A 21,910-nucleotide genomic window follows, 5' to 3' on the forward strand; every position below is an offset into this window, starting at 1 on the left:
AGTGCCAAACACACTCCAAACGCACTCAATAAGTAGTCGCATTTGAAAATTCAACCTTAAGCTCAATCCTTATAGTTGAATTTACTCTGAATTTGGGATTTTATTAAATATTGGACTATATATAAAGGACTTTAGGTATAATTTTCTTTACCAATAATTCTAAAACTGTCAAAGCAAAATTGGCCACTTTTAAGTGAAATTTTCTACATGATTGTGTGTCCTTTTATAATAAGAGATCAATGTTTAACCCAAATAAAGGAAACGACTATTTGAAGTAACAATATAATTTTATTCATTTCGTTAAAATAAAAATAAATATCAACAATTTTGATACCAGTTTTACTAAACTAAAATCTTATTAAAATCTTAATTTATCTTATTATTTAGTGATACTGACTGGTTACTTTGGTTGGATACAATTGTTCTTGTTTGTCAAAAGTATGAAGACGTTTTGAGATGACCGTATAGTATATTTTTAGGAATATTTGCCATCTTTATATTTTATATATATTAAATATGATCCACATTCCTTAGTGCAGCAGACAGACATCAAACCACCATCACTCTGTGATTAGACCGACCCCATTACCGTAATTACACAATATATTAAACGTATATAATAATAACATTAAACTTAACAATTAATTTATAATCAATAACCTAACAAATTAATAATCGATAACCTTTAATAACCAAAATGCCACGAACCCACGGGCTCCAGGCTCGAAGCTGCGAGCTCAGAAATAATCTAACATTAAAAAAACCGTCAATGAATAGGTTCACACGCTCAGCACTGGTTACTATGTAAATCGGTGTACCATTTAAACAATCAGCCACTACATCGTTTTCATCGTATTTTCGGTGTTTATTTAACATTGTGTTTTCAACGAAATCACATATTTATCGTTTTACGTAAAGTAAAATCAGTATGATCGTGATAGTAGCCAATAGTAACGTTATTTTAAAGAAAAACTAGTATTTACTTAATTTCGTTGAAATAATCATATTAGATGATCGTAGAAACTATATGATTCATTGAATTTGATGTAAAATGTTGCAGTCAAGGTTATTTCGTTTGAAATAACTATTTTAGATGATCACTGAACACAAAACGAAAATACGATGAAAAACGATCTAGTGACTCATCAATTGGATGGTACACCGAGATACATAATAGGCCCCCTGGTCTGGTGCTAGATATCGGCCGTCGCTAGTTATTACCTGGCAAAGACGGTACGCCAAGCGATTTAGCGTACCGGTACGATGCCGTGTAGATAATGTCAAGAGGTATGCGTAGAGTAAACTTGTACCCACTGGCGTGCACTTCATATATGCATAGACGCACTGCCTACCCTGAGAATTTATTACGAACCTTTTATTATTTTGTTTTATCTGTTGGAATATAGTGCCTCATCATCAACATCATTATCAGCCGATGGACGTCCACTGCTGGACATAGGCCTCTTGCATGGACTTCCAAACAAAACGGTCTCGAATATATAATAATTTATTTATTTTGCTATCATCCGTGAAAAGCCGACGAACCCATGCGACAACGTCACCCAGGTCCGACAAAATACTCTCTATATACGTTTCACCCCGAAACCGGAGCATCACTCTACAATTGCAAATGCACGTTGTAGAGTCAACATCTCCTGAGGAAGCTCCGGTTGCAGTCTGATTTTTGACTAGTATGTTTATCCTAAAAGTAAGTTCTAAACAGTCCTACGGTGGCTCGCACCCACATCGGTGTTCTTCGTTGCTGCAACTCGTTGCTGCATTCAGACGCGTAGTCGTGCAGTCTCGAACATTCGTCTTGTAGTCTTTTCTGAAAAGAGACAGTATTTTTTTATATAAAGTCAATAAAATACTTAAATAATTTCACAAAGCCTTACAGATGTAGAAATAAAAAAAAGGGAAATTCTCAAAGTAATGCCCACACAACAATTTATGATCAATAATTAAATCAAAACATTATTGCACAAAATCACTAACGCAACTAGCAGCGTGACGGTGTCAACGCTGCCTAAGAAACAACTGAGCTCAAGTCATCATTTTAAATAAACTCTTATTTACCCAATCACTGTTACAACAACTTCGTACAAATCCTCCACAATAACACAAATAAATAATAATGAATGTTCATACTACCCGTAATCGAGGAACTCGTAACAATATATTATGTATAAAAAAGGTTTTACCTGTAAATCAAGCGAGGATGTAAATATAGCAGCTTGCGCCTCTAGATCCCTGCGCACGGACCTCTCGCCTAGATTGGCAGACCCCACCACGGTGGCCCACGGGACTCCGCTGCCGGGTGGGTAGTACCTGAAAATGAAGGGATTTTTTTTTATACTTTGCAATCAAGGGCTAACCCTTAATTGCAATCTCATCTGATGGTAAGTAATGATGCAATATAAGATGGAAGCGGGCTAACTTGTTAGGCGTAGGATAAAAATTCACTCTTTCTACCTGGACCAATTAAAATAAAAAATTAAAATAATTGGCCGAGCCGCGACCAAACCCCACCCCAGTCTTGTAAATGCACCGCGCATACCATTGCGCTACGGAGGCCGTCAAAACATACAACGAAAGAAAATATAGAATGGGATTTGGGTTAAATATTCTTTTAAAATTTTAACATAAATAAAGAAATAAAGATTAAGTAATAACTTTTGGAATATTCACATTTGATAAACTCACTACAAAGCAATAAAAGAATAATACAATACAAATAATTCGAACTATACAACGAGTATAGTAGGAGAGCCAAAGAGGGGATTCTTGCAGTTACTCGAGCGCGACAGATAAACATAAGGGACCTTGCACGTTGTTGTGTACCTCCACCAAATATAGTATGAGCCCTTAATATTGGTGGGTACGTTTAGGGCAACCAAAAAAAAAAAACTAACTTCAGAAATACTCAACCAGCACTTCAGATAACGATACAGTAGGTTGGTTAATTACTAAAAGTTGTGCATTTCGAAAATTTAACAATTTAAGAGTAATGTATGAATGGGAGGTTCCCAAAGTTACTAAATAAAACCTTTATATTTTAGTTCTCGAATTACAAGCGCGATTATTTTTTTACTTATTTTGAAGGAAATTATCACTAAAATTTTCTGACAATTTTAGTAACCCAAAGTAATTACATTTAAAATTGCTAAGTCTTTTGTTTTATATCCACCGCTAAAAACGAAAAAACTTAATAACCATTCTTTATCTATATCAATAACCATTATTCTTCATCTATCATTTAATCTACCAAATGTATTAAGTCCCCATTAAGCTTTAGTAACTACAAATTTTGCATTCCGGGCTCCTCTACTACTACTATACTCGTACTATATACAAATAAGATAAGATAATCCTAAGTTTTCAATGTATTAAAAGATAGCACCCTTGCAGTTATTTATCAAATGGCACACAACTAGTATTCACATAAACTTACCATAATCCCTTGGCATGAAAAGTCCAGCCTTCACGTTCATATTCCAACATCTGCACTCTACTTGGTTGATTATAACTCAGAACTTTTTGCCAAAACCTTTAAATAAAGAGAACAAAGTAAATAATCAAATGGTACACAACATATATCCTAAAATCAGAAACTGAAGGGTTATTCTGTAACTATGTTTTGTATAACATGCTAACAAAGTTGCAGACATATAATTTGTTTATTAGTAAACAGTACACATCCAATATGGCTTTAGTATAAAATATACTGTGGTGGTAGTGAATAACTTACTGTCGTGCTATTAAAGAGTAGGCGTGTGGAATGCCGCCCGCTGGACCTGCTGCACCCATGAACCCATTCGCCTAAAAAGTTTAACAGTTATAATATCAGAAATGTTCTACAATAAATTAATATATAACACAAACAAACTTTTATTTAAATGCACACATACAGCACCAAAGTGTTAAGCCATAACAAATGAAGTAAAAATGGCTACCTTCAGAAGGTGTGGTTTTTTAATTTTATAAAATAAACCAACAACCAAATGCACACATACAAAGAAATGATGGCAGAATCATTTGCAAAAAGGGATGCTTTAAAATTAAATTTCAACTTAAATGTAAATTTTAAAAGTATATTTGATAAAAAACTGAAAAACGCTAACCATACTAACCTTTTTGGACACATATGGGTATATTTGTTATTGGAAGCATGAAGATAGCTTGAAAGAAAAACATTATAGTTAATGATGAATTAGTAGTAATACTTACATTTGGATGTGCCATTAGTAGACTAATACTAGCTTTGCAATCCTTGAGTAATATTTTAGCATAGTTCTCTGTCAAATTGAAATATCCTGTCGCAAGACGAAAATACGAGCCTCTTGGTACTGATGACAATATTCTACATGTTGCCTGCTCATCTTGCGTTATATTGAACTCTCCCATTTGCAACAGTGGAAAAACCCAGGTGTCATTTTTTTCTGATGCTGAAAAACAAAAATTTACAAAACTTATTTTTTTAATATAATTAAAAATCTTTTTACAGTACTATCTGTTTATCATCAAAGACTTCAATCCAGGGTAAATATCAATGGGGTCTATATTGGCCCAAGTATTGATAACAATTTACAACTCAATTGATCCATGTATGAATACAGAAAAATAGCTTGATTAGTGGAATTCTATACTAGAGGCAACAACAGTGTATCAAATAAGAAGGTGGTTACTAATGGTACACTGCCTTATTCTTGGTAGTATTGCTGTTAAATTTTATAGTAAAAAAAATTTATATACAGCATTGCTGTTAAATGAATACCAAGTATTAAAAATTTATAAACAAAGCATCCAACCTTTTCTCTAATAAATCATTAATTATATCCTTATCATTATTTTTTTCATTTGTGCTACACCACTCAACAATTAGAAATAATACAAATATATTTCTATACTTACATTGGTCTAAAGATGATATTTTTGTAGATTGTAATTCCTTCCATCTCTCAATTATGTTTGTAATATTTTGACTAAGCTCTTTCACTATCAACTTTCTGTCTTTAGATATAATTTGATTATCTTTATCACCTTGTTTGCTATATTTAACTATCTCATCTATAAAAGTTAAAATAATTATAAATTTATTAGGTATTTTTTTACTGCAGCTTTATATAAAAAGAATTACTTACTAGTATTATAAAGACATATTTATAATGTGAATTGGCAGACTTCACACACATAGCAAATTAAGAAAATTCACAGGTATGCAGGTTTCCTCATGATGCTTTCCTTTCACTAATTGAGACACATGATATTTGATTTCTTAAAATGCACATAACTGAAAAGTTGGAGGAGCATGCCCCGGGCCAGATTTAAACCTACGCCCTCCAAATCAAAAGCAGAGGTCATATTCACTGGGCTATCCAGCTGCAAAGTGAATTCATGGAATACCAAGAACATTGTCTTTATGATTATTCATGAATAAATAAACATGTTAAGGTTGGGATTAAAGACAGTCAACCAAATAAAATTAGATCAAACGAATTGAGCATACAAAGAGAAAGCAAGCTATATAAGGAAACAAATGCAAGTTTAAGTAATTAATTCAAATTCCATTATTTATTGCCTTTGAATATAAGTAATGCAAATAAAAATTAAAAAAAATAACAACTTACTGTATTCATACCTATTATTTCACAGTAAAAGCTTGCTAAATCACTGTCTTCAATCTCTATATATCTGTCTTGTCGTTGGTTGAAATAATCATTTGAACAGTTTGCTCCGCTCAGTATTACTGAATCATCGGCAATATAAAGCTTCATGTGTTGAAGCCCTACAATCTCATTGTAACGAGAAGGGAGGATTTTAGACCAAACACCCTGAAGTCTTGGAGTTTGGTACAATGATAAATTGCTTCTATCTGTGATTCCTTCAGTGAATTGCCGGAATAATGTTAGTGAGTTGACACTGCCTCGGGTACCTCGCTGGTAGTCGAGTAACACGTTAAAATTCAAATCTTTCGTAACCTTAACATTATTCACCGTTACCTTCAATAAGTTCTCTTCCAACTCCCCAGTACCAATGTATAAGCTAGCCATCGATATCCTACGTTTTGCATTACGGAATCTCTCGCAAAGAACATCATAAAAGTTACCTGGCTCAGTTATAATTTTTATTTTTGAGGCATTAACAGGAAAACAAGGCGCCAAGTTAAACATCCAATTAAAGTGTTGCAGTTCCGTAGCTTTAAATCGAAAGGACATTTTGAAGAAAAGCAGCTGTTTATATTTCAGCCTACTAAATATATTGAGTCAGCAATTTACATTATTTTATTAGTTAAAGATTTTGTTTAACTACTTTTGTGATGGTTTCACACTCACTCAAACAAGAAAGAATGACATTGACATTTGACAATGACAGACTATGAAGGTCACAGATATCTCAATTATGCTAGAACTCAAAGCTACAAAGTATAAAAAAAGGTGACAGACATTTTAGAGATAGAGCATTTTCGCACATGCGATGAATAGAAAATAAAACATACAGTCGAATTGAGAATCTTCTCCTTTTTTTGAAGTCGGTTAAAAAGAAGACGTACACAGAGTTTCAAAAGATTAGAAGCCAGAGCAGTACTTATTGAAAATGACTTATTATTTTGATCTGTGTCTAGTGTCTTTGTTTGTCTCAAATCATTTCATTTGTCGTCTGTGATGAAAATTAAAAAAGTTTGTGAATAAAAATGGTGGTTCACAAGTTTTTAAGTTGAAAACGATGTTAAAAATAAAATAACAATTACGCATTGTAATGTGTAATTGAAATATATTAAAAATGTCTACTCCAGTGACGAATCGTAAATACGGAGCGCAAAAAATTCGACTTACAAGTGAGTACCTTTCACTGGTTGTTCCAAAAACTTGGAATGAATTTGGAATTTGAGTGTGATTGTCACTCCCTAACGTGATTATTTTTGTTTTAGTATTGTGCGCAAGGAATTTAGTCCGGAGGGATTTGTTTCGTAAGTCTTTACAAATTTTTTACTTAAATTATTTCAGTGGTAATTTTAAGAGGAAGTTGTTGAGTAATTTTGTAGGAAGTCATGCAATCATATGTTAATACAATATCATTTGTAAGGATTTCCACACAAAATACTAAATGTATTGTAATTAACTACTCGAACTTTCTGTACAAAGTGTCTTTGTTATATTGAAAATTACAGGGGTGTGCCCCGTATGTTAGTTATGTATCTGTTAATTGACTTTGATGGTAAAGATTCAATTTTTGAAGAATTTTTATCAAAACATCAGCAGAATCTGCCTTTAAAACTATTACTTGAGTGTTAGTTTCGAAGGCAAACTTGAGGCTACAAACAATCAAACTATGTTTTAAAACTATTACAAAGCTAATTTAATTTTTAAAATCAAAGCTGATATTATTAGTTTTACCAGTTAGAGAATATGTCCAGATTCGAACTATAGTGTTTCTCAGATAGCATGGGTACGGTGACAGTTCGTTTCACTCTTGAAAGTTTGCATTGATTCACAATAATAGTATGTGTTATGAACGTCATAAGGCAACTGTCGCCGTACCCATACTGAAAACACTATAATGGCATTGTGAATTACTCTAATATAACAAAATTGGTCTTATTGGTTGTGGCTATATATAAAATTGTGGTTTGTTGATTATAGTTCAGTTTATTGTAAGTTCCACTTACCATCAGGTCATCAGCATGATCTGTCAATTATTATAAAACAATTGGACATGATTGTTTGCATGACAAGAAATAGAAGAAAATAAACAAACAATTATTTTAATGATAGTTTTAATTCACTTCCTTATTAGCAGTCCATTTTCTATGCAGGGTATTGACTGTTTAATTCGAGGTTTGATTGAAAAACAATGTTAGTTTTAATTTCAATTAATTCTCAGTAGTATCATGAAATAAACTTAAACAATTATAATTTAATAGCTCAAACAAATATATCAGCAGACTAAAAAGGAGTAATATTTATAATACTATAGACAGGAAAACAGGAGAATACACTCTATAAGCAACATTACATAAAATGCATCTCACTTCTTCTTACTTCTGGGTTGTTTCTGCACTTGGCCATGTGATTGGCTGTGGGTCCTTCGGTGTATGTTCCCGCTGGATTAACTCCATTCAGCCGAGCTCGCTCCAGAGCGTTAGCAGGCCGCTCAGGTCGCTGATAGCCTCATGGAGTGTTGCTGAGGAACCAGAGTAGGTTTCTCAGCATGCAGTTATTTTTAGTTCTTTTACTAATCAAAGAAAAACCCTGAAGAAGAAAATAAGAGTTGTAATTTGTTGTGCTTAGCATGTGTGCAGATTTTGTTGCACTCATACTAAGTATTGAGTGCAAAGAAATCTTCATACAAGATGATGTGACATTACTCTTAATTAGGATTTTCAGAAAACACCAAGTTTGCATTGATAATAATCACAAATATTGTTGATAATCACAGCATTGAGTTGATGTCACAGTTTTATCATTATTTGATAAAAAAATTCAATGACATGTCCCATATTTTTTGTTTTTGTATTGATAAATAAATTCACTAGTGGCTTAAAAAAACATGTTGGGAAAGTTGACCGATTTTGGTAAAAAAATGGGGTTTGAATGTATTGATTTTTATGATACATTTGGGTAAATAAGGTCAATGTTAACTAATTTATACATAAAAAAGCAAAGATTGTCTGGATATTTGCAAAATAAATAAATAAGATTATAAAATTTCAAAATCTATTAAAAAGCTTTTATTGTAATTAGATGAAAATTCATACAGTTTTAGCTTCCTTACATTAAATGTGACATTTTTCAATAATTGAACTATAAACATAAATGCACAAATAACAAAGATATTAGTAATTTTGTTTGACAGCCCATACGAATCTAATGATTTGTTTGCTTTGGTAGGTTTACCAGATCCATTTGCGAAAATATCTGTAGACGGCAGTGGGCAAGTGTACTCTACTAACGCTGTGAAAGCTACTCTGGACCCAAAATGGAACACACATTATGACTTATATTTAACCAAGGGAGACGGTATTACCATCAGGTATGTATTTTTACATATTTTAAGAGTTATTTTGTTGTAACTTGTATTTTATTTTGAAATTAATGATTGACATTATTGTTTGGTCACTGGCTGGGCCGTTTGTAGTTTTCTTAATTAGTCCAGGTCTGGCTGGTGGGAGGCTTCGGCGTGGCTAGATATCACCCTATCGACAAAGACGCACCGCCAAGCGATTTAGCGTTCCAGTATGTCGTGTGAAACCAAAATTATTTATTGTAATTAAAATGTCTTTCTGGTTTTCAGTGTATGGAATCAGCGTAAGGTTCACAAACGACAGGGTTCTGGTTTCCTCGGCTGTGTGCGTATCCAACCGTCCACAGTTCACAAACTAAAAGATACTGGATGTAAGTGTCTGTTATTTTATACTTTTATGGGGGCTTTTATGGGGACCTTCAATTTTAACTGTACAGTTTCAACTAATCTAAATTATTAGAAAAAGCTATAGTTCTCAGTTTTGAGTAAACACAGGTGATATAACAGTTTGACTGTACAGTTAAAACTGCTGGTCTGTAGTCCGCATTACATGTATCATTAGTTCCATTGAGAAAAAAATCTTGTTCAAATATAGCTCAAGATAATTTTATTTTAAGGTATGTGCCATTGTACAAATAATTCAAAAGCATTAACAATTCCTGTGGTTTAATTGTTATTTTAATAACTTGAGCATCTTTTACGAATTTTTTTTAATTTTTTGAAGTAAAATTAAAAATAAATTTTGTTTTATATTGTAACATTTATTAATTACACACAGCAATAATTAGGATCCTTATAGAAAAGTCTTACAATTACACTGTTCTTTGGAACTGAGTATCCAGTTATAATTCTTTAATGTTTTAAAAGGATTTTTCCAAAGTTGTATTTTATCTTTTTATTGTTTGCCTTCAGATAATGCCTGGAAGTAAAAGAATTTTTTGTAAGCTTATATTTTACTAGCAGAAGCCCACAACTTTGTCCGCGTGAAACCCTACCCTACCCTATCCTACCCTACCATACCCCTTCTCAACACTAACCCTACCCTACCTCTAACTTACCCTGACCTATCCCAATCCTACCCATACCCTACCCCCACCATATCTCTATCCTACCCCTACCCTAAGTATCTCATGTCTGTCTCCTGGTTCTAAGCTACCTCCACCAATTTTCAATCGGCTGAACGAAGAATGGCTGGATTAATTATCCAGCCGTTCTTAGCTAAAAATAGTGTAACTAACGCGATTTTTTTTATATATGTATATTGTATAAAATTTTTTCTAATCTTTACCTTCAGATCAATGCCTCGAACTATGTGAAGACAGTTCCGGAGATACGCACGGCGTGCGCGGTCAAGTGATAGTGTCATTATTGTCTCGTGACGGCGCCCGGGGAGAGCCCGCGTCGGCAGCAGGGGAGGGCTCCCCGCTCGCTGTCGTGGGCCCCGCAGGCGAGGTCAGGACCCCGAGGGACCCGCCTGTTAATAACAATGTGACAAACTTACCATTGCCCTTGCATTGGGAGGAGAGGAGGTGCAACAGTGGAAGGTAAGAAAAAGAGTATTATGCTTAAGCTACACAATGTGCTGTGAATTAATAAAAAGTAAGCAATCAACATAGCATCATTAGCTATTAAGCGTTATTAATAAAAAAAATCATATAAGATGACATTATCGAAAGGAAGGCAGGCTTGAAAATCATCAGATGCAACTAACTGGGCTGCACGGTGGTACTTCATAGTTAGCCATTGTGTAGTTCCAGTAAGCCTAACATGCGACAAATGACATATGTCTCGACGAGAAGTAGACAAAATACCATTTCATTGCGCTGGCACGAAATATATGGGACTGAGGCAACTTTGCCGACGTTGGTCAACATTCGTCTATCGCATCTTAGGCATACTGCATTAGATTTTAACGAGGGAGAGATTCATTTTGTAAGCATTGATTATAGCGGTTTTATCCAGCTACGGGTTGGGTAAGCTTTGCGCGTGACGTTGAGAGTAGAGGAGATATCTGGTACACAGTAGAAGAGTATATTTGTTGAAAATATTATAAATATACAGTGTAAACTCCATATAACGTCACTCGATTTAACGTCAAACTCGCTAAAGCGTCCTTATCACATGGCATTGATTGGTTTAGCTTGCTTTCAACACAATGATACACTATATAGCGTTGCCAAAATTTTTGAAAATCGCACAGCTGTCCATGGCCTTTTGTTCCTTTATTATCCTAGCCCGTAATAAACTCGACTGTCGGCATCGTGCAAAAAAATACTTTCTAAGAAATTCGTTCTTTTGTTTACAAATTGGGATCGCACGTATACACTGTTGTTGACCATGACTAATAAGTAGAAGTCATTGACTTAAACGTTATCATATTCTTAGTTGCTCACAAACTTTCAAATAGTAAACATGGCTAGTAAATGACGAAAAAATTTTACTCATACTTTTCTTTCCATATAACGACCACTCTCTATAACGTCATAAAATGTACAGTCCCTTCAGTGTCATTATATAGAGTTTACACTTTATTATTTATATTTCAGGACTTATTATGTGAACCATGCGCTCCGTCAGACGCAGTGGGAGCGTCCGGTGGAGGCGAGCGCGTCCCCCCCTCCCACCACGCCGCCCTCCACCCCCTCGCCTGGCCCCGTCAGCCCCGTCTCCCCCGCGTCACCCCTCTCCCCCGCCTCGCCCATCTCGCCAACCTCACCCGCCTCACCAGTGTCAGAGAGTGACGTCAGCCATGCTGCTTCTATATCGTTAAGGTAATTTAGTTAACTGTTTACATAAGTTTCTTAAATAAGACAGGAAACTAGGAAAATAGCAACATAGAGCCATAGCCCAGTGGATATGACCTCTGCCTCCAATTCCGGAGGGTGTGGATTCGAATCCGGTTCCGAGGCTTGCACCTCCAACTTTTCAGTTGTGTGCATTTTAAGAAATTAAATAACACGTGTCTCAATCGGTGAAAGAAAACATCGTGAGGAAACCTGCATACCAGAGAATTATCTTAAGTCTCTGTGTGTGTGCAGTATGCCAATCCGCATTGGGCCAGCGTGGTGGACTACCTATTGGCCTTACCCCTCCCATTCTGAAAGGAGACTCGAGTTCAGCAGTGAGCCAAATATGGGTTGATGACAAATACAGCATAATTTTAGAATTTAATAGTTGTAAAAGAATGTAAACTTACTAAGGAATTGAGTGAAGTCCCAGCACATTTCAGGTGTTATTTCATTTCACTAAACCTATATATTTAAAATAAATAAATAAACACCTTTTTATAATTTTACCTGCAAAGATAACTCATTTTGGTTTAGCTTACTTGCTGGGACCTAAGCATATTATGTTGAAACAATATACAAGCTATCAAGCAGCAAATCAATATATACTTCTTTCCAGTAACTCCATACTGTGCAATCTGATTGTCATCAGAACTCAGAGCGTGTGCACAATTTCATCCTAATCGGAGACCGAGAAGTGGGTTAAATTAGGATTCCAAGATTTGGCTTCTTACATACATAGTTACAAGTGAAGCAAATATAAGTGTGTTAAAATAAGTTTTTTTTTCCTTCCAAAATATGTATTCTGTAGGTTTTTTTTTATTCTTTAGAAGTTAGACCTTGATTACAATCTCACCTGATGGTAAATGTAGATGCAATCTAAGATGGAAGCGGGCTAACTTGATATGAGGAAAATCAAAGTCCATACCCCTTTCGGTTTCTACACGATATCGTACCGGAAGGCTTAATCGGTTAGCGATACGTCTTTGTCGGTAAGGTGGTAACTAGCCACGGCCAAATCCTCCCACCAGCCAGACTTGGACCAATTAAGAAAAACTTAATCGGACTAGCTGGGGATCGAACCCAGGACCTCCGTCTTGTAAATCCACAGCGCATACCACTGCGCCACGGAGGCCGTCATAAAGATCTCTCGGAACTTAGAGTAAAATTATTATAATTTTGGTAATTCCAGACCCGAGCCCCAACCCCAGACAGCTGTGAGAACACGACAGCCCCCCGCGCCTTCGTCGCCCTCCTCTGTGACACCGGTAGTGGTCGCTGCCACAGATCTGCCGCCTGGATATGGTGAGAGAACTATCATGGAATTCCGTTTTTTTTTCAGTTTCTTTCACAATTTTCAGGATGAAAAGTAGCCTATGTATTAATCCAGAGTAAAATCTATTTCCGTTGCAAATTTCAGCCAAATCGCATTAATAGCCGATGCGCAAAGGAAGAACAAACATACACACTTACACAAACTTTCGCCTTTATAATATTTGTCATGAAACGATTTCATGATGGGGATTATTAAAATGAATGCATTTAATAAAAATGTAGTGAGTAATGTAACTAAGTAATGCATGTGTAAATACTCTCCTTAACTAATCTCAAGAATCGATGAATTCCTAAAGTGAGACGAGTATTATAGCGAGGTGCTTCGTGTTCGAACGTCTGATCGCTTCGCTTCCTTTGACTCGCCGCTAACCGACAACAATCGGAAGATGAGTGAGGCGAGGCCATTTTGGTTAAACGAAGCAAAGCGAAGTTTATGCCGATATATTCGTTTAACTTGATCGATTTCGCGAGTCAGTGAGTCCTGGGGGTGATATACTCATCAATAAAATAAAAGAAAAAATATGTTTATCAACAGAAATGCGAACAACATCGCAAGGGCAAGTGTACTTCTACAACAGCGTGACGGGCGCGTCGACGTGGCACGACCCGCGCGTGCCGCAGCACCTGCGCCACTGCGCCGCCGCCGCCGGCCCCCTGCCGCCGGGCTGGGAGATGCGCCACGCGCCCTCCGGCCGCCCCTACTTCGTGGACCACAACAACCGCACCACGCAGTTCACTGACCCCCGGCTGGCGCTCTCTGCTCGCCTGGTGAGTTCATACAGCACCTGCGCCACTGCGCCGCCGCCGCCGGCCCCCTGCCGCCGGGCTGGGAGATGCGCCACGCGCCCTCCGGCCGCTCCTACTTCGTGGACCACAACAACCGCACCACGCAGTTCACTGACCCCCGGCTGGCGCTCTCTGCTCGCCTGGTGAGTTCAGAGCTGATTGATCAATTTTACAATCTACTTTTTTTTTTTATTCTTTACAAGTTAGCCCTTGACTACAATCTCACCTGATAGTAAGTGATGATGCAGTCTAAGGTGGAAGCGGGCTAACTTGTTAGGAGGAGGATGAAAATCCACACCCCTTTCGGTTTCTACACGACATCGTACCGGAACGCTAAATCGCTTGGCGGTACGTCTTTGCCGGTAGGGTGGTAACTAGCCACGGTCGAAGTCTCCCACCAGCCAGACCTGGACCAATTAAGAAAATCTCAATCAACCTAGCCGGGGATCGAACCCAGGACCTCCGTTTTGTAAATCCACCGTGCATACCACTGCGCCAGGAGGCCGTCAAAAATATCTATACATATTCTACAATCACACACTATTCTGCGACATTTCAATATCTAAAGCTTTAATATTTCATCCATGTTTCAGACGCCACCTCTAGACGCGCCGCCCGCCGCGCCCGCCAGCCCGCCCGCGCCGCCGCCCGCGCCCGCGCCCAACGAGCCCGCCGACGCCGATGCTCTGCCGAAGTACAAACGCGACCTGGCCGCCAAGGCGAGGGTGCTGCGAGCCGAACTGCAGGCTCTGCAGCCGCAGACTGGGCACTGTCGAATAGAGGTTATTAACTTGATTAATAATAATCATTTTACTACTTCATTCAACATGGAAAGTCATGTAGTTTTCTAGTACCTAACTATGAAAAATTTATACAAATACAATGAGTTCTTAATCTTAACTTTACTCTTAAAGTGTTGGAAAATTTTCATGACAGAAAGGAGATCCGTTTCAGGTCCACTCTTGTACACTGTATCAGCATAATTTAAAAAATACAATGTATTTGTTAAAATCTAAATAAGTGAATAAATGTAACTAAATAAAAAGAAATAATTTTTTTTTAAATTTTGACGGCCGCGTGGCGCAGTGGGTAGTGACCCTGCTTTCTGCATCCACAGCCGTGGGTTCGATTCCCACAACTGGAAAATATTTGTGTGATGAGCATGGGTGTTTTCCAGTGTCTGTGTGTATTTATACATTATATAAGTATTTATATGTAGTATATAATTGTATATTAATATTATAATATCAACTATCTTAGCACCCATAACACAAGCTACTCTGTATGCTTACTTTTGGGTTAGATAGTGATGTGTATTGTTTAAGTATATTTATTAAAAAAAAAAAAAATTAAAAAAAAATATATATATATATAATTAAAACAAAAGTTTTTGAGTTATATCAAGATTGCGCCCTTAAAGAAACTATGACATGACAGCAAACGTCAAAACGCCTATTGCGTTGAAAATGTCATCAATCCGCCATTGTTACCCTTATTAGTGTTGCAATTCTTGTGGGAGAATGAATATTATTTCGCAAGAATCTAAGTAAATTCGTAGATTTGTATAATCGAAAATAGTTAAAAATTTCATTATCTTTTATTTCCGCCAGGGTACAATGACTTATCCTGGGCTCCATACAATTTTGGACCATCTCCTTTGGTTACTTACATTATTTAGACATGCTTTTGCACACGGGCGTTAACATGCAGGAAGAGTACATTTTAAATTAAAATATCCATGTCCAGGTATCACGTAACGAAGTACTGGAAGAATCGTACCGGCTCGTGATGAAGCTGCGTGGCAAGGAGTTGCGCAAACGGTTGCTGGTCAAGTTCCGCGGCGAAGAGGGACTCGACTACGGCGGCGTCGCCAGGGAGTGGCTGCACCTGCTGGGCAGGGAGCTGTTCAACCCGCACTACGGACTGTTCCAGTACGCGAACGCGGGCGATGATAGATACGCGCTGCAGATCAATGCGGACTCTGGGGTAAGTTACATTTTATTCCGACTTAAAAATAAGTTAAAGTCTACTAGTCACTAAGGAGTGGCTTGGAAGTGTACTAGGCTGGGAGTTGTTCAACCCTCACAATGGACAGTACCTGACTGACTGACTGGGCTGGACGATATATACGCGTTGCAGATCAAAGTGCACGCTGGGGTAAGTGACAATTTTATCTCTCTAGTGAAGCTCTGCGGCTAAGACTCCAGGATAAGTGACATATTTAACAGACGAAATAGGTAATTTCCAACATACTCCTAATGAGCTGCGCGACAACGTTGCCGAAACGGTGTATGGCTACACTAGCGAATTGGGGACGACCTGTAATGCTAGTTTGTAAGTTTGTAAATAAATAAAATAAAATAAAAAAAATAATTTACCTGCTAGTGGATGCTCGTCATTTCCATAGTTAAAAAATCAAGTCAAAATACGTCAATTTAAAACCTACAATGATTACTATAACAAGTTAACAACCCATTCCCAGGTGAACCCAGAACATCTGTCATACTTCCACTTCGCGGGTCGCATTTTGGGCGTGGCGCTGTTCCACGGGCACCAGCTGGACGCCGCGTTCACTGCGCCCTTCTACAAGCAGCTGCTAGGCCGACCCATCACACTGCGGGACATCAGGGACGTTGACCCGGAGCTGCATCGGTCGCTGTCTTGGATGCTGTGAGTTCTACTTTATTAACTTGAAGTAATTCTATACTAATCGCACCCTTGACTTGGGGTGCTAGTGAATGCGTTACGAAAATTGTAATCGAAATGACATACGGTTAAGTTTTAAAAGCGCCATCTGTAGTAACTACTACAGAAAACTAGTAAGCTCAGCGCTGAATCTGTTTAGTCCTTGTGAATTAAACCAAGTCCAACACAAAGGATGGCGCTACTAACCGCTATTAATTTTTAAGTTTCTCTTTCATGTATATATTTTTGAAAGAAGTTTTACTTCAATGAGGCATACACTCGTTTTTTTTTTTGATTGTTTGTAGTGATTAATCGAAACTACTGAACTGACTTGAGAAATTCACCAATGGATATATTTTATCCCCGCATTTCTACAGAAACGAGAATTATGTGATTGATACATCTTGGGGTTAGCTAGTAATATAAAATGAGTGTTTGTTTAATTGATCGCCCTACTCTATCTCAGTCTTACTGGTTTAAATTGTACAAATGAAACACACTTAATAATTTATAAAAATAAATTGCTCCATCACTTGCAGTGGTTTTAATGTTTTATTAAAATTTGTAAAATAATACACAGATAATAGTAATAACCTGTGGTTTGTTGTGTTTCAGAGAGAACAGCATAGCCGGTGTTATAGATACGACATTTTCCGTCGAGTGTTCGTCGTTCGGCGCAGTGCGGAGTGTGGAACTAAGGCCGGGCGGGACCAACGAGACTGTCACAGACAACAACAAGCGAGACTACGTGAGACTGTATGTGGCCCATAGATTCACTAGAGGCGCCGAGAGACAGTGGCTCGCTCTACAGCGGGGTCTGGCGGACATCATTCCACCGCTTCTCCTCAGACCGCTCTCCCCCCGAGACCTGCAACCGTTGTTAGCTGGCAGAGCAGACTTGGATCCCGCGGACTGGCGACGACACACCAGACTCAAACACGTCAACCCAGACGCACCAATAGTCGGCTGGTTCTGGGAAATAGTCGAGGAGTTTGACGCGGAAATGCGTGCCAGACTTCTGCAATTCGTTACAGGGTCAAGAAGAGTGCCTCTTGCAGGGTTCCGCGCGTTGCAAGGCTCCACCGGTGCGGCGGCTCCTAGACTATTTACGCTGCACTTAGTAGCGGACGCTTCCCCGGATTCCCTTCCTAAAGCGCACACGTGTTTCAATCGTCTCGATCTACCGCCATATCCGAGCAAAGAAAGGCTGCACGACAAACTCAAACAGGCCGTCTTGGAGACTGCCGGGTTTGCCGTTGAATGATATTATACATTTTTTTCAATATGTGTTCCATATTTGTGTTCTATGTTGTATGTAGGTGTATGAATGCTGTAGTGCTTTTTACTACAGCGTAGAGTTTGTACGGGAAACTGGAATGTAAGCAATTTATGAGACTGACAGATGTGTAACATAACGACATGACAGCAATTATGATATGCTATTTAGGCAAGTGTAATTTTGAAAAACTCAAAATATCCCATATTTTACAAGTTTTATAATATATGTATATTGAATAAATATTGCGACTATTTCTTCATTTTGTGATGAATAGTCAGTTTAGCGTAAATATACTAGATAAAGTGATGTACTTCCATTATTATTGCCAGTGAGATATTATTACCATTAGTGGATATTGTACACATTGGGTTTACAAATATAAAAATATACCATGTATGTGGTAACTTGTGTATTGATTTCGAACCCATACGGGGCCCTTAGTCATGAGCTGGTTCTTGCAATGTGGCCAGATCCAAACTAGGCGGCTATACTCCGACCTTATATCATGTGAGTTTTAGCCGTGTTTCATAATCATTTAATATGAATAACACTCACTATAGTTTAAATTCTAAACTTGTGTATTAAAAAAACGCGAGTCTCCGATCCTTATTATTACTTAGGCAGCCAAATGCAAAACAATATTTTTTTTCCATTATTATTTTTTTGATTAATAATATTACGAACGACGAACGATAACGAACGGGCGAGGCACGTCGCGCAGCGTGTGCAAAAGCGTCCGATCCGAGCGGCGACACTCACCTGTTTAAGTAACCTCCCTGTACCTGTACGTTTGCGCTAAAACACGGAGTGCGTCAGGCCTGCCCAAATGAAATTTTTATCATTGAGGGACTAAAAGAATATGTAGAGGTAATAACATCTCACTGAGTTTTAACTATTCTACTTACTGTCTACCAAATATGTTATCAGATTGTTTATATTATACAATAGGGTTGTATTTAATAAGGTATTATCAATTTTCACCTACAAAGCATTTGTTGCACAATTCTTCCTGTTATTGAACATAAGCTCAAAAGAATGTACGTTTTCATATCTATCTTAGTTTTAGAGCCAAAATGTGTAATCCAAAATATCATAAATGATGAATTAAATCGTTAAATGTACATTCACCAAATTCTAATTAATATTCATTGATGAATGAATGTTTTGACTCAATTAATCTGTAGCTAGTACTACTGAACTAGCGCAATTTTGTTTCGCTTCTAGACATCATTATCAACCAATATTCTGCTCATGGCTGAGCTCGAGTCTCCTCTCATAATGAGAGGGGTTAGGCCAATAGTCCACCACGCTGGCCCAATGCGGATTTTCAGACTTCACACACAAAGAGAAATAAGAAAATACTCTGGTATGCAGGTTTCCTCACGATGTTTTTCCTTCACCGTTTGAGACACGTGATATTTAATTTCTTAAAATGCATACAACTGAAAAGTTGGAGGCGCATGCCCTGGACCGGATTCCATCCTACGCCCTCCAGAATTGGAGGCAGAGGTTAACACGACTCAGTGGAGTTAGTACATCTAACGTATGTATGTATGTCTTCTATATACTCGATTCTTTATTACTTATTGCTCGATGTTATAATTACTTTTGTTATAAGGTTTTTATAACCAGCCCACTTGTCCGATGTTGTTTCCATCTAAATTGTTTAAACTTAAATCAGGTTCAACGTTAACTTTTTGACATTTGGAAAAAATTGAAAATTACATAATTTTTAATTAAGTTTTATGAGAAAACTTAACTTATATTAATTAATATTTGAATTATATTCTGTAGAGTGTGAGAAAATTGTGAAAAAAATCCTTATTATGCAAATTAAAAAATCGAGTATGTTATGTAATATTGGATTATTTAGTTTTAATTCGTAACTGACATCGACCTTCTATTAAAAAATGGATGCACAATCAGCGACCAAAAAACGTTGCCACTCAATGAGTGCGAAACACAACTTTTGGCACTCAATTCAAGTTGTATTTGCAAATTCAACCATTGAGTTATTGGACTATATTTAAAGGCCCTTAGGTATAATTTTCTTTACCAATAATTATAAAACTGTCAAAGTAAAATTTGCCGAAATGAAGTGCAATTTTCTACATAATTATGCATCCTTTTATTTTATGAGGTCAATGGTAATTTATCGTAATAATGAAATGTAAAAGCAATATTTTTAACTTGAAAATTGTAATGAACATTGCACGACGCACGAAAGTATTTATATTTTTTTTTTGTATATAACTGATTTCAGTACAAAAGCACAACACATGTGTTCTTATATGAATTGATTTGAATTTTATAATTCATTGAATTTTTAGGTGATTGCTCATATGGTGCCTTATTATTTGAAATAACAGGAATTATATGAATGTATATATGTATACGCTTTTACGACCTAACAAATTATTTAGAAGCAGTTAAGAATAGCTTATTATTTAATGTCATTAACATTATATACAACATTTTTAAAATAGCTCATAAATGTACGATTGTAACATAATTGTAATTTTATTTTAGGTGATGATACAAGTTTAAAAAATACAATATTTATAACAAGGATGAGTGCCTTTTACACATTAAATAACCTTATAGCAATAGCTTTAGAAATGTACGACTGTTAGCAATATGAAAATTATTACTTGCATTAAAATAAACTATAATATTTTTGCACAATTGCTTTGTTTTTTTTTTGGGAACCTTTATCACATTCTGAGACACTGCAGAAAGGTGGTTATAGTGCATCGATCTCCTATTAAAAAGTGGATGCACAATCAGCTACCAAAAAACGTCTCCACTCAATGAGTGCCAAACACAACATCTTGGCACTCATTTCAAGTAGTCGCATTTGCAAATTCAACCATAAACTCAATCCTTAAGGTTGAATTTGCTCTGAATTTGGGATTTTATTGAATATTGGACTATATTTAAAGGGCTTTTAATGTATAATAATCTTCTGTACCAATAATTCTAAAACTGTCAAAGCAAAATTGGCCGGTTTTTAAGTGATATTTTCTACATGATTGTGCGTCCTTTTATTATAAGAGATCAATGTTATAGTGACACAAAAGGCATGGTATTGCTCCTAGCCCCTAGCTATATTTACTTTAAACGGGAAACTGATGTACTTCTACTATCATAACCATATGATTAACATGCTCTCATTCATGATCTAAGATCATAATAGTTTAGGACATGTTTCAGAAAATTTGAGAGTACAAATACTAATGTCATCATCATCATCATCATATCAGCCGATGGACGTCCACTGCAGGACATAGGCCTTTTGTAGGGACTTCTAAACATCACGATACTGAGCCACCTGCATCCAGCGAATTCCTGCGACTCACTTCGATTTTCATTTATATACAAATTAATACGAATAGTTTAATTAAAAAAGAAATGGTTATTTTAACTCACCATTTTAGCTATACTTACATCAGTGCTCAAAACGCTATTCAGTACATACATATTTTTAATTTTCGATTGGTACACCCGTAATCAGGTAGAAAGGGAAGAACTGCGTTCGTGATCATAGCGTAATCGTTGTGTCCGCTTTCAATCGTCAAACATTAATATTTTTACAAAATAACGTAAATATCAGTTTTTCAATAAAATAACGTTACTACGTGCTGCGGCCACTACTAGACTAATGTTACTTTACGTAAGATGACAATTAATGTGCCATTTCATTGAAACCACAGTGGTAGATGATTGCAAAAAATAAATTACGATGAAAAATGATGTAGTGGCTGATTACTTGAAAGGTACACCGAGTTACATAATAGCCCTGCAGGCGTGATTGCATCTTACGCTAATAGGCCGTACAAACTACTTTAGTATTTTAGTCGAGTACAAACAATTTTTGAATTTACCGCCTAAAAATCGTTCGTACTCGACTAAACTATTAAAGTAATCCGAACTTGGCGCGCTTGATTATAAAAAAAAAACATTATAACCTGTATGATATTTTTTCAACTTCTTCGTAAACAACAACAACCGGCTTAAA

The 21,910-nt window shown here is 36.7% G+C and overlaps 2 protein-coding genes across 3 annotated transcripts; one reads left to right on the forward strand and one right to left on the reverse strand.

The window, feature by feature from the left end:
* Positions 1–268: 268 nt before the first annotated feature.
* Positions 269–6,330, reverse strand: LOC112047789 (CDP-diacylglycerol--glycerol-3-phosphate 3-phosphatidyltransferase, mitochondrial). 2 transcript variants are annotated; one of them, XM_052884347.1, is made up of 7 exons: positions 6,107–6,330; positions 4,912–5,067; positions 4,228–4,445; positions 3,749–3,819; positions 3,452–3,547; positions 2,202–2,328; positions 269–1,828 (listed from the first exon to the last, which is right to left on the reverse strand). In XM_052884347.1, the coding sequence occupies exons 1-7, from the start codon at positions 6,213–6,215 to the stop codon at positions 1,703–1,705; spliced, it is 903 nt and encodes a 300-aa protein (XP_052740307.1). In that variant the 5' UTR covers positions 6,216–6,330; the 3' UTR covers positions 269–1,702. The 2 variants fall into 2 exon arrangements, with proteins under 2 accessions (XP_052740307.1, XP_023940796.1); XM_024085028.2 differs by having other exon boundaries at positions 5,639–6,330.
* A 313-nt stretch (positions 6,331–6,643) lies between these two features.
* Positions 6,644–20,577, forward strand: LOC112047782 (E3 ubiquitin-protein ligase SMURF1). The gene is made up of 12 exons (XM_052884271.1): positions 6,644–6,835; positions 6,929–6,967; positions 8,889–9,030; positions 9,292–9,392; positions 10,316–10,565; positions 11,568–11,792; positions 13,000–13,112; positions 13,678–13,910; positions 14,522–14,710; positions 15,675–15,914; positions 16,411–16,598; positions 17,229–20,577. The coding sequence occupies exons 1-12, from the start codon at positions 6,781–6,783 to the stop codon at positions 17,875–17,877; spliced, it is 2,424 nt and encodes an 807-aa protein (XP_052740231.1). The 5' UTR covers positions 6,644–6,780; the 3' UTR covers positions 17,878–20,577.
* The last annotated feature ends 1,333 nt before the right edge of the window (positions 20,578–21,910 follow it).

Source organism: Bicyclus anynana, chromosome 11, assembly GCF_947172395.1.
Source record: "Bicyclus anynana chromosome 11, ilBicAnyn1.1, whole genome shotgun sequence".
Classification (NCBI taxonomy): domain Eukaryota; kingdom Metazoa; phylum Arthropoda; class Insecta; order Lepidoptera; family Nymphalidae; genus Bicyclus; species Bicyclus anynana.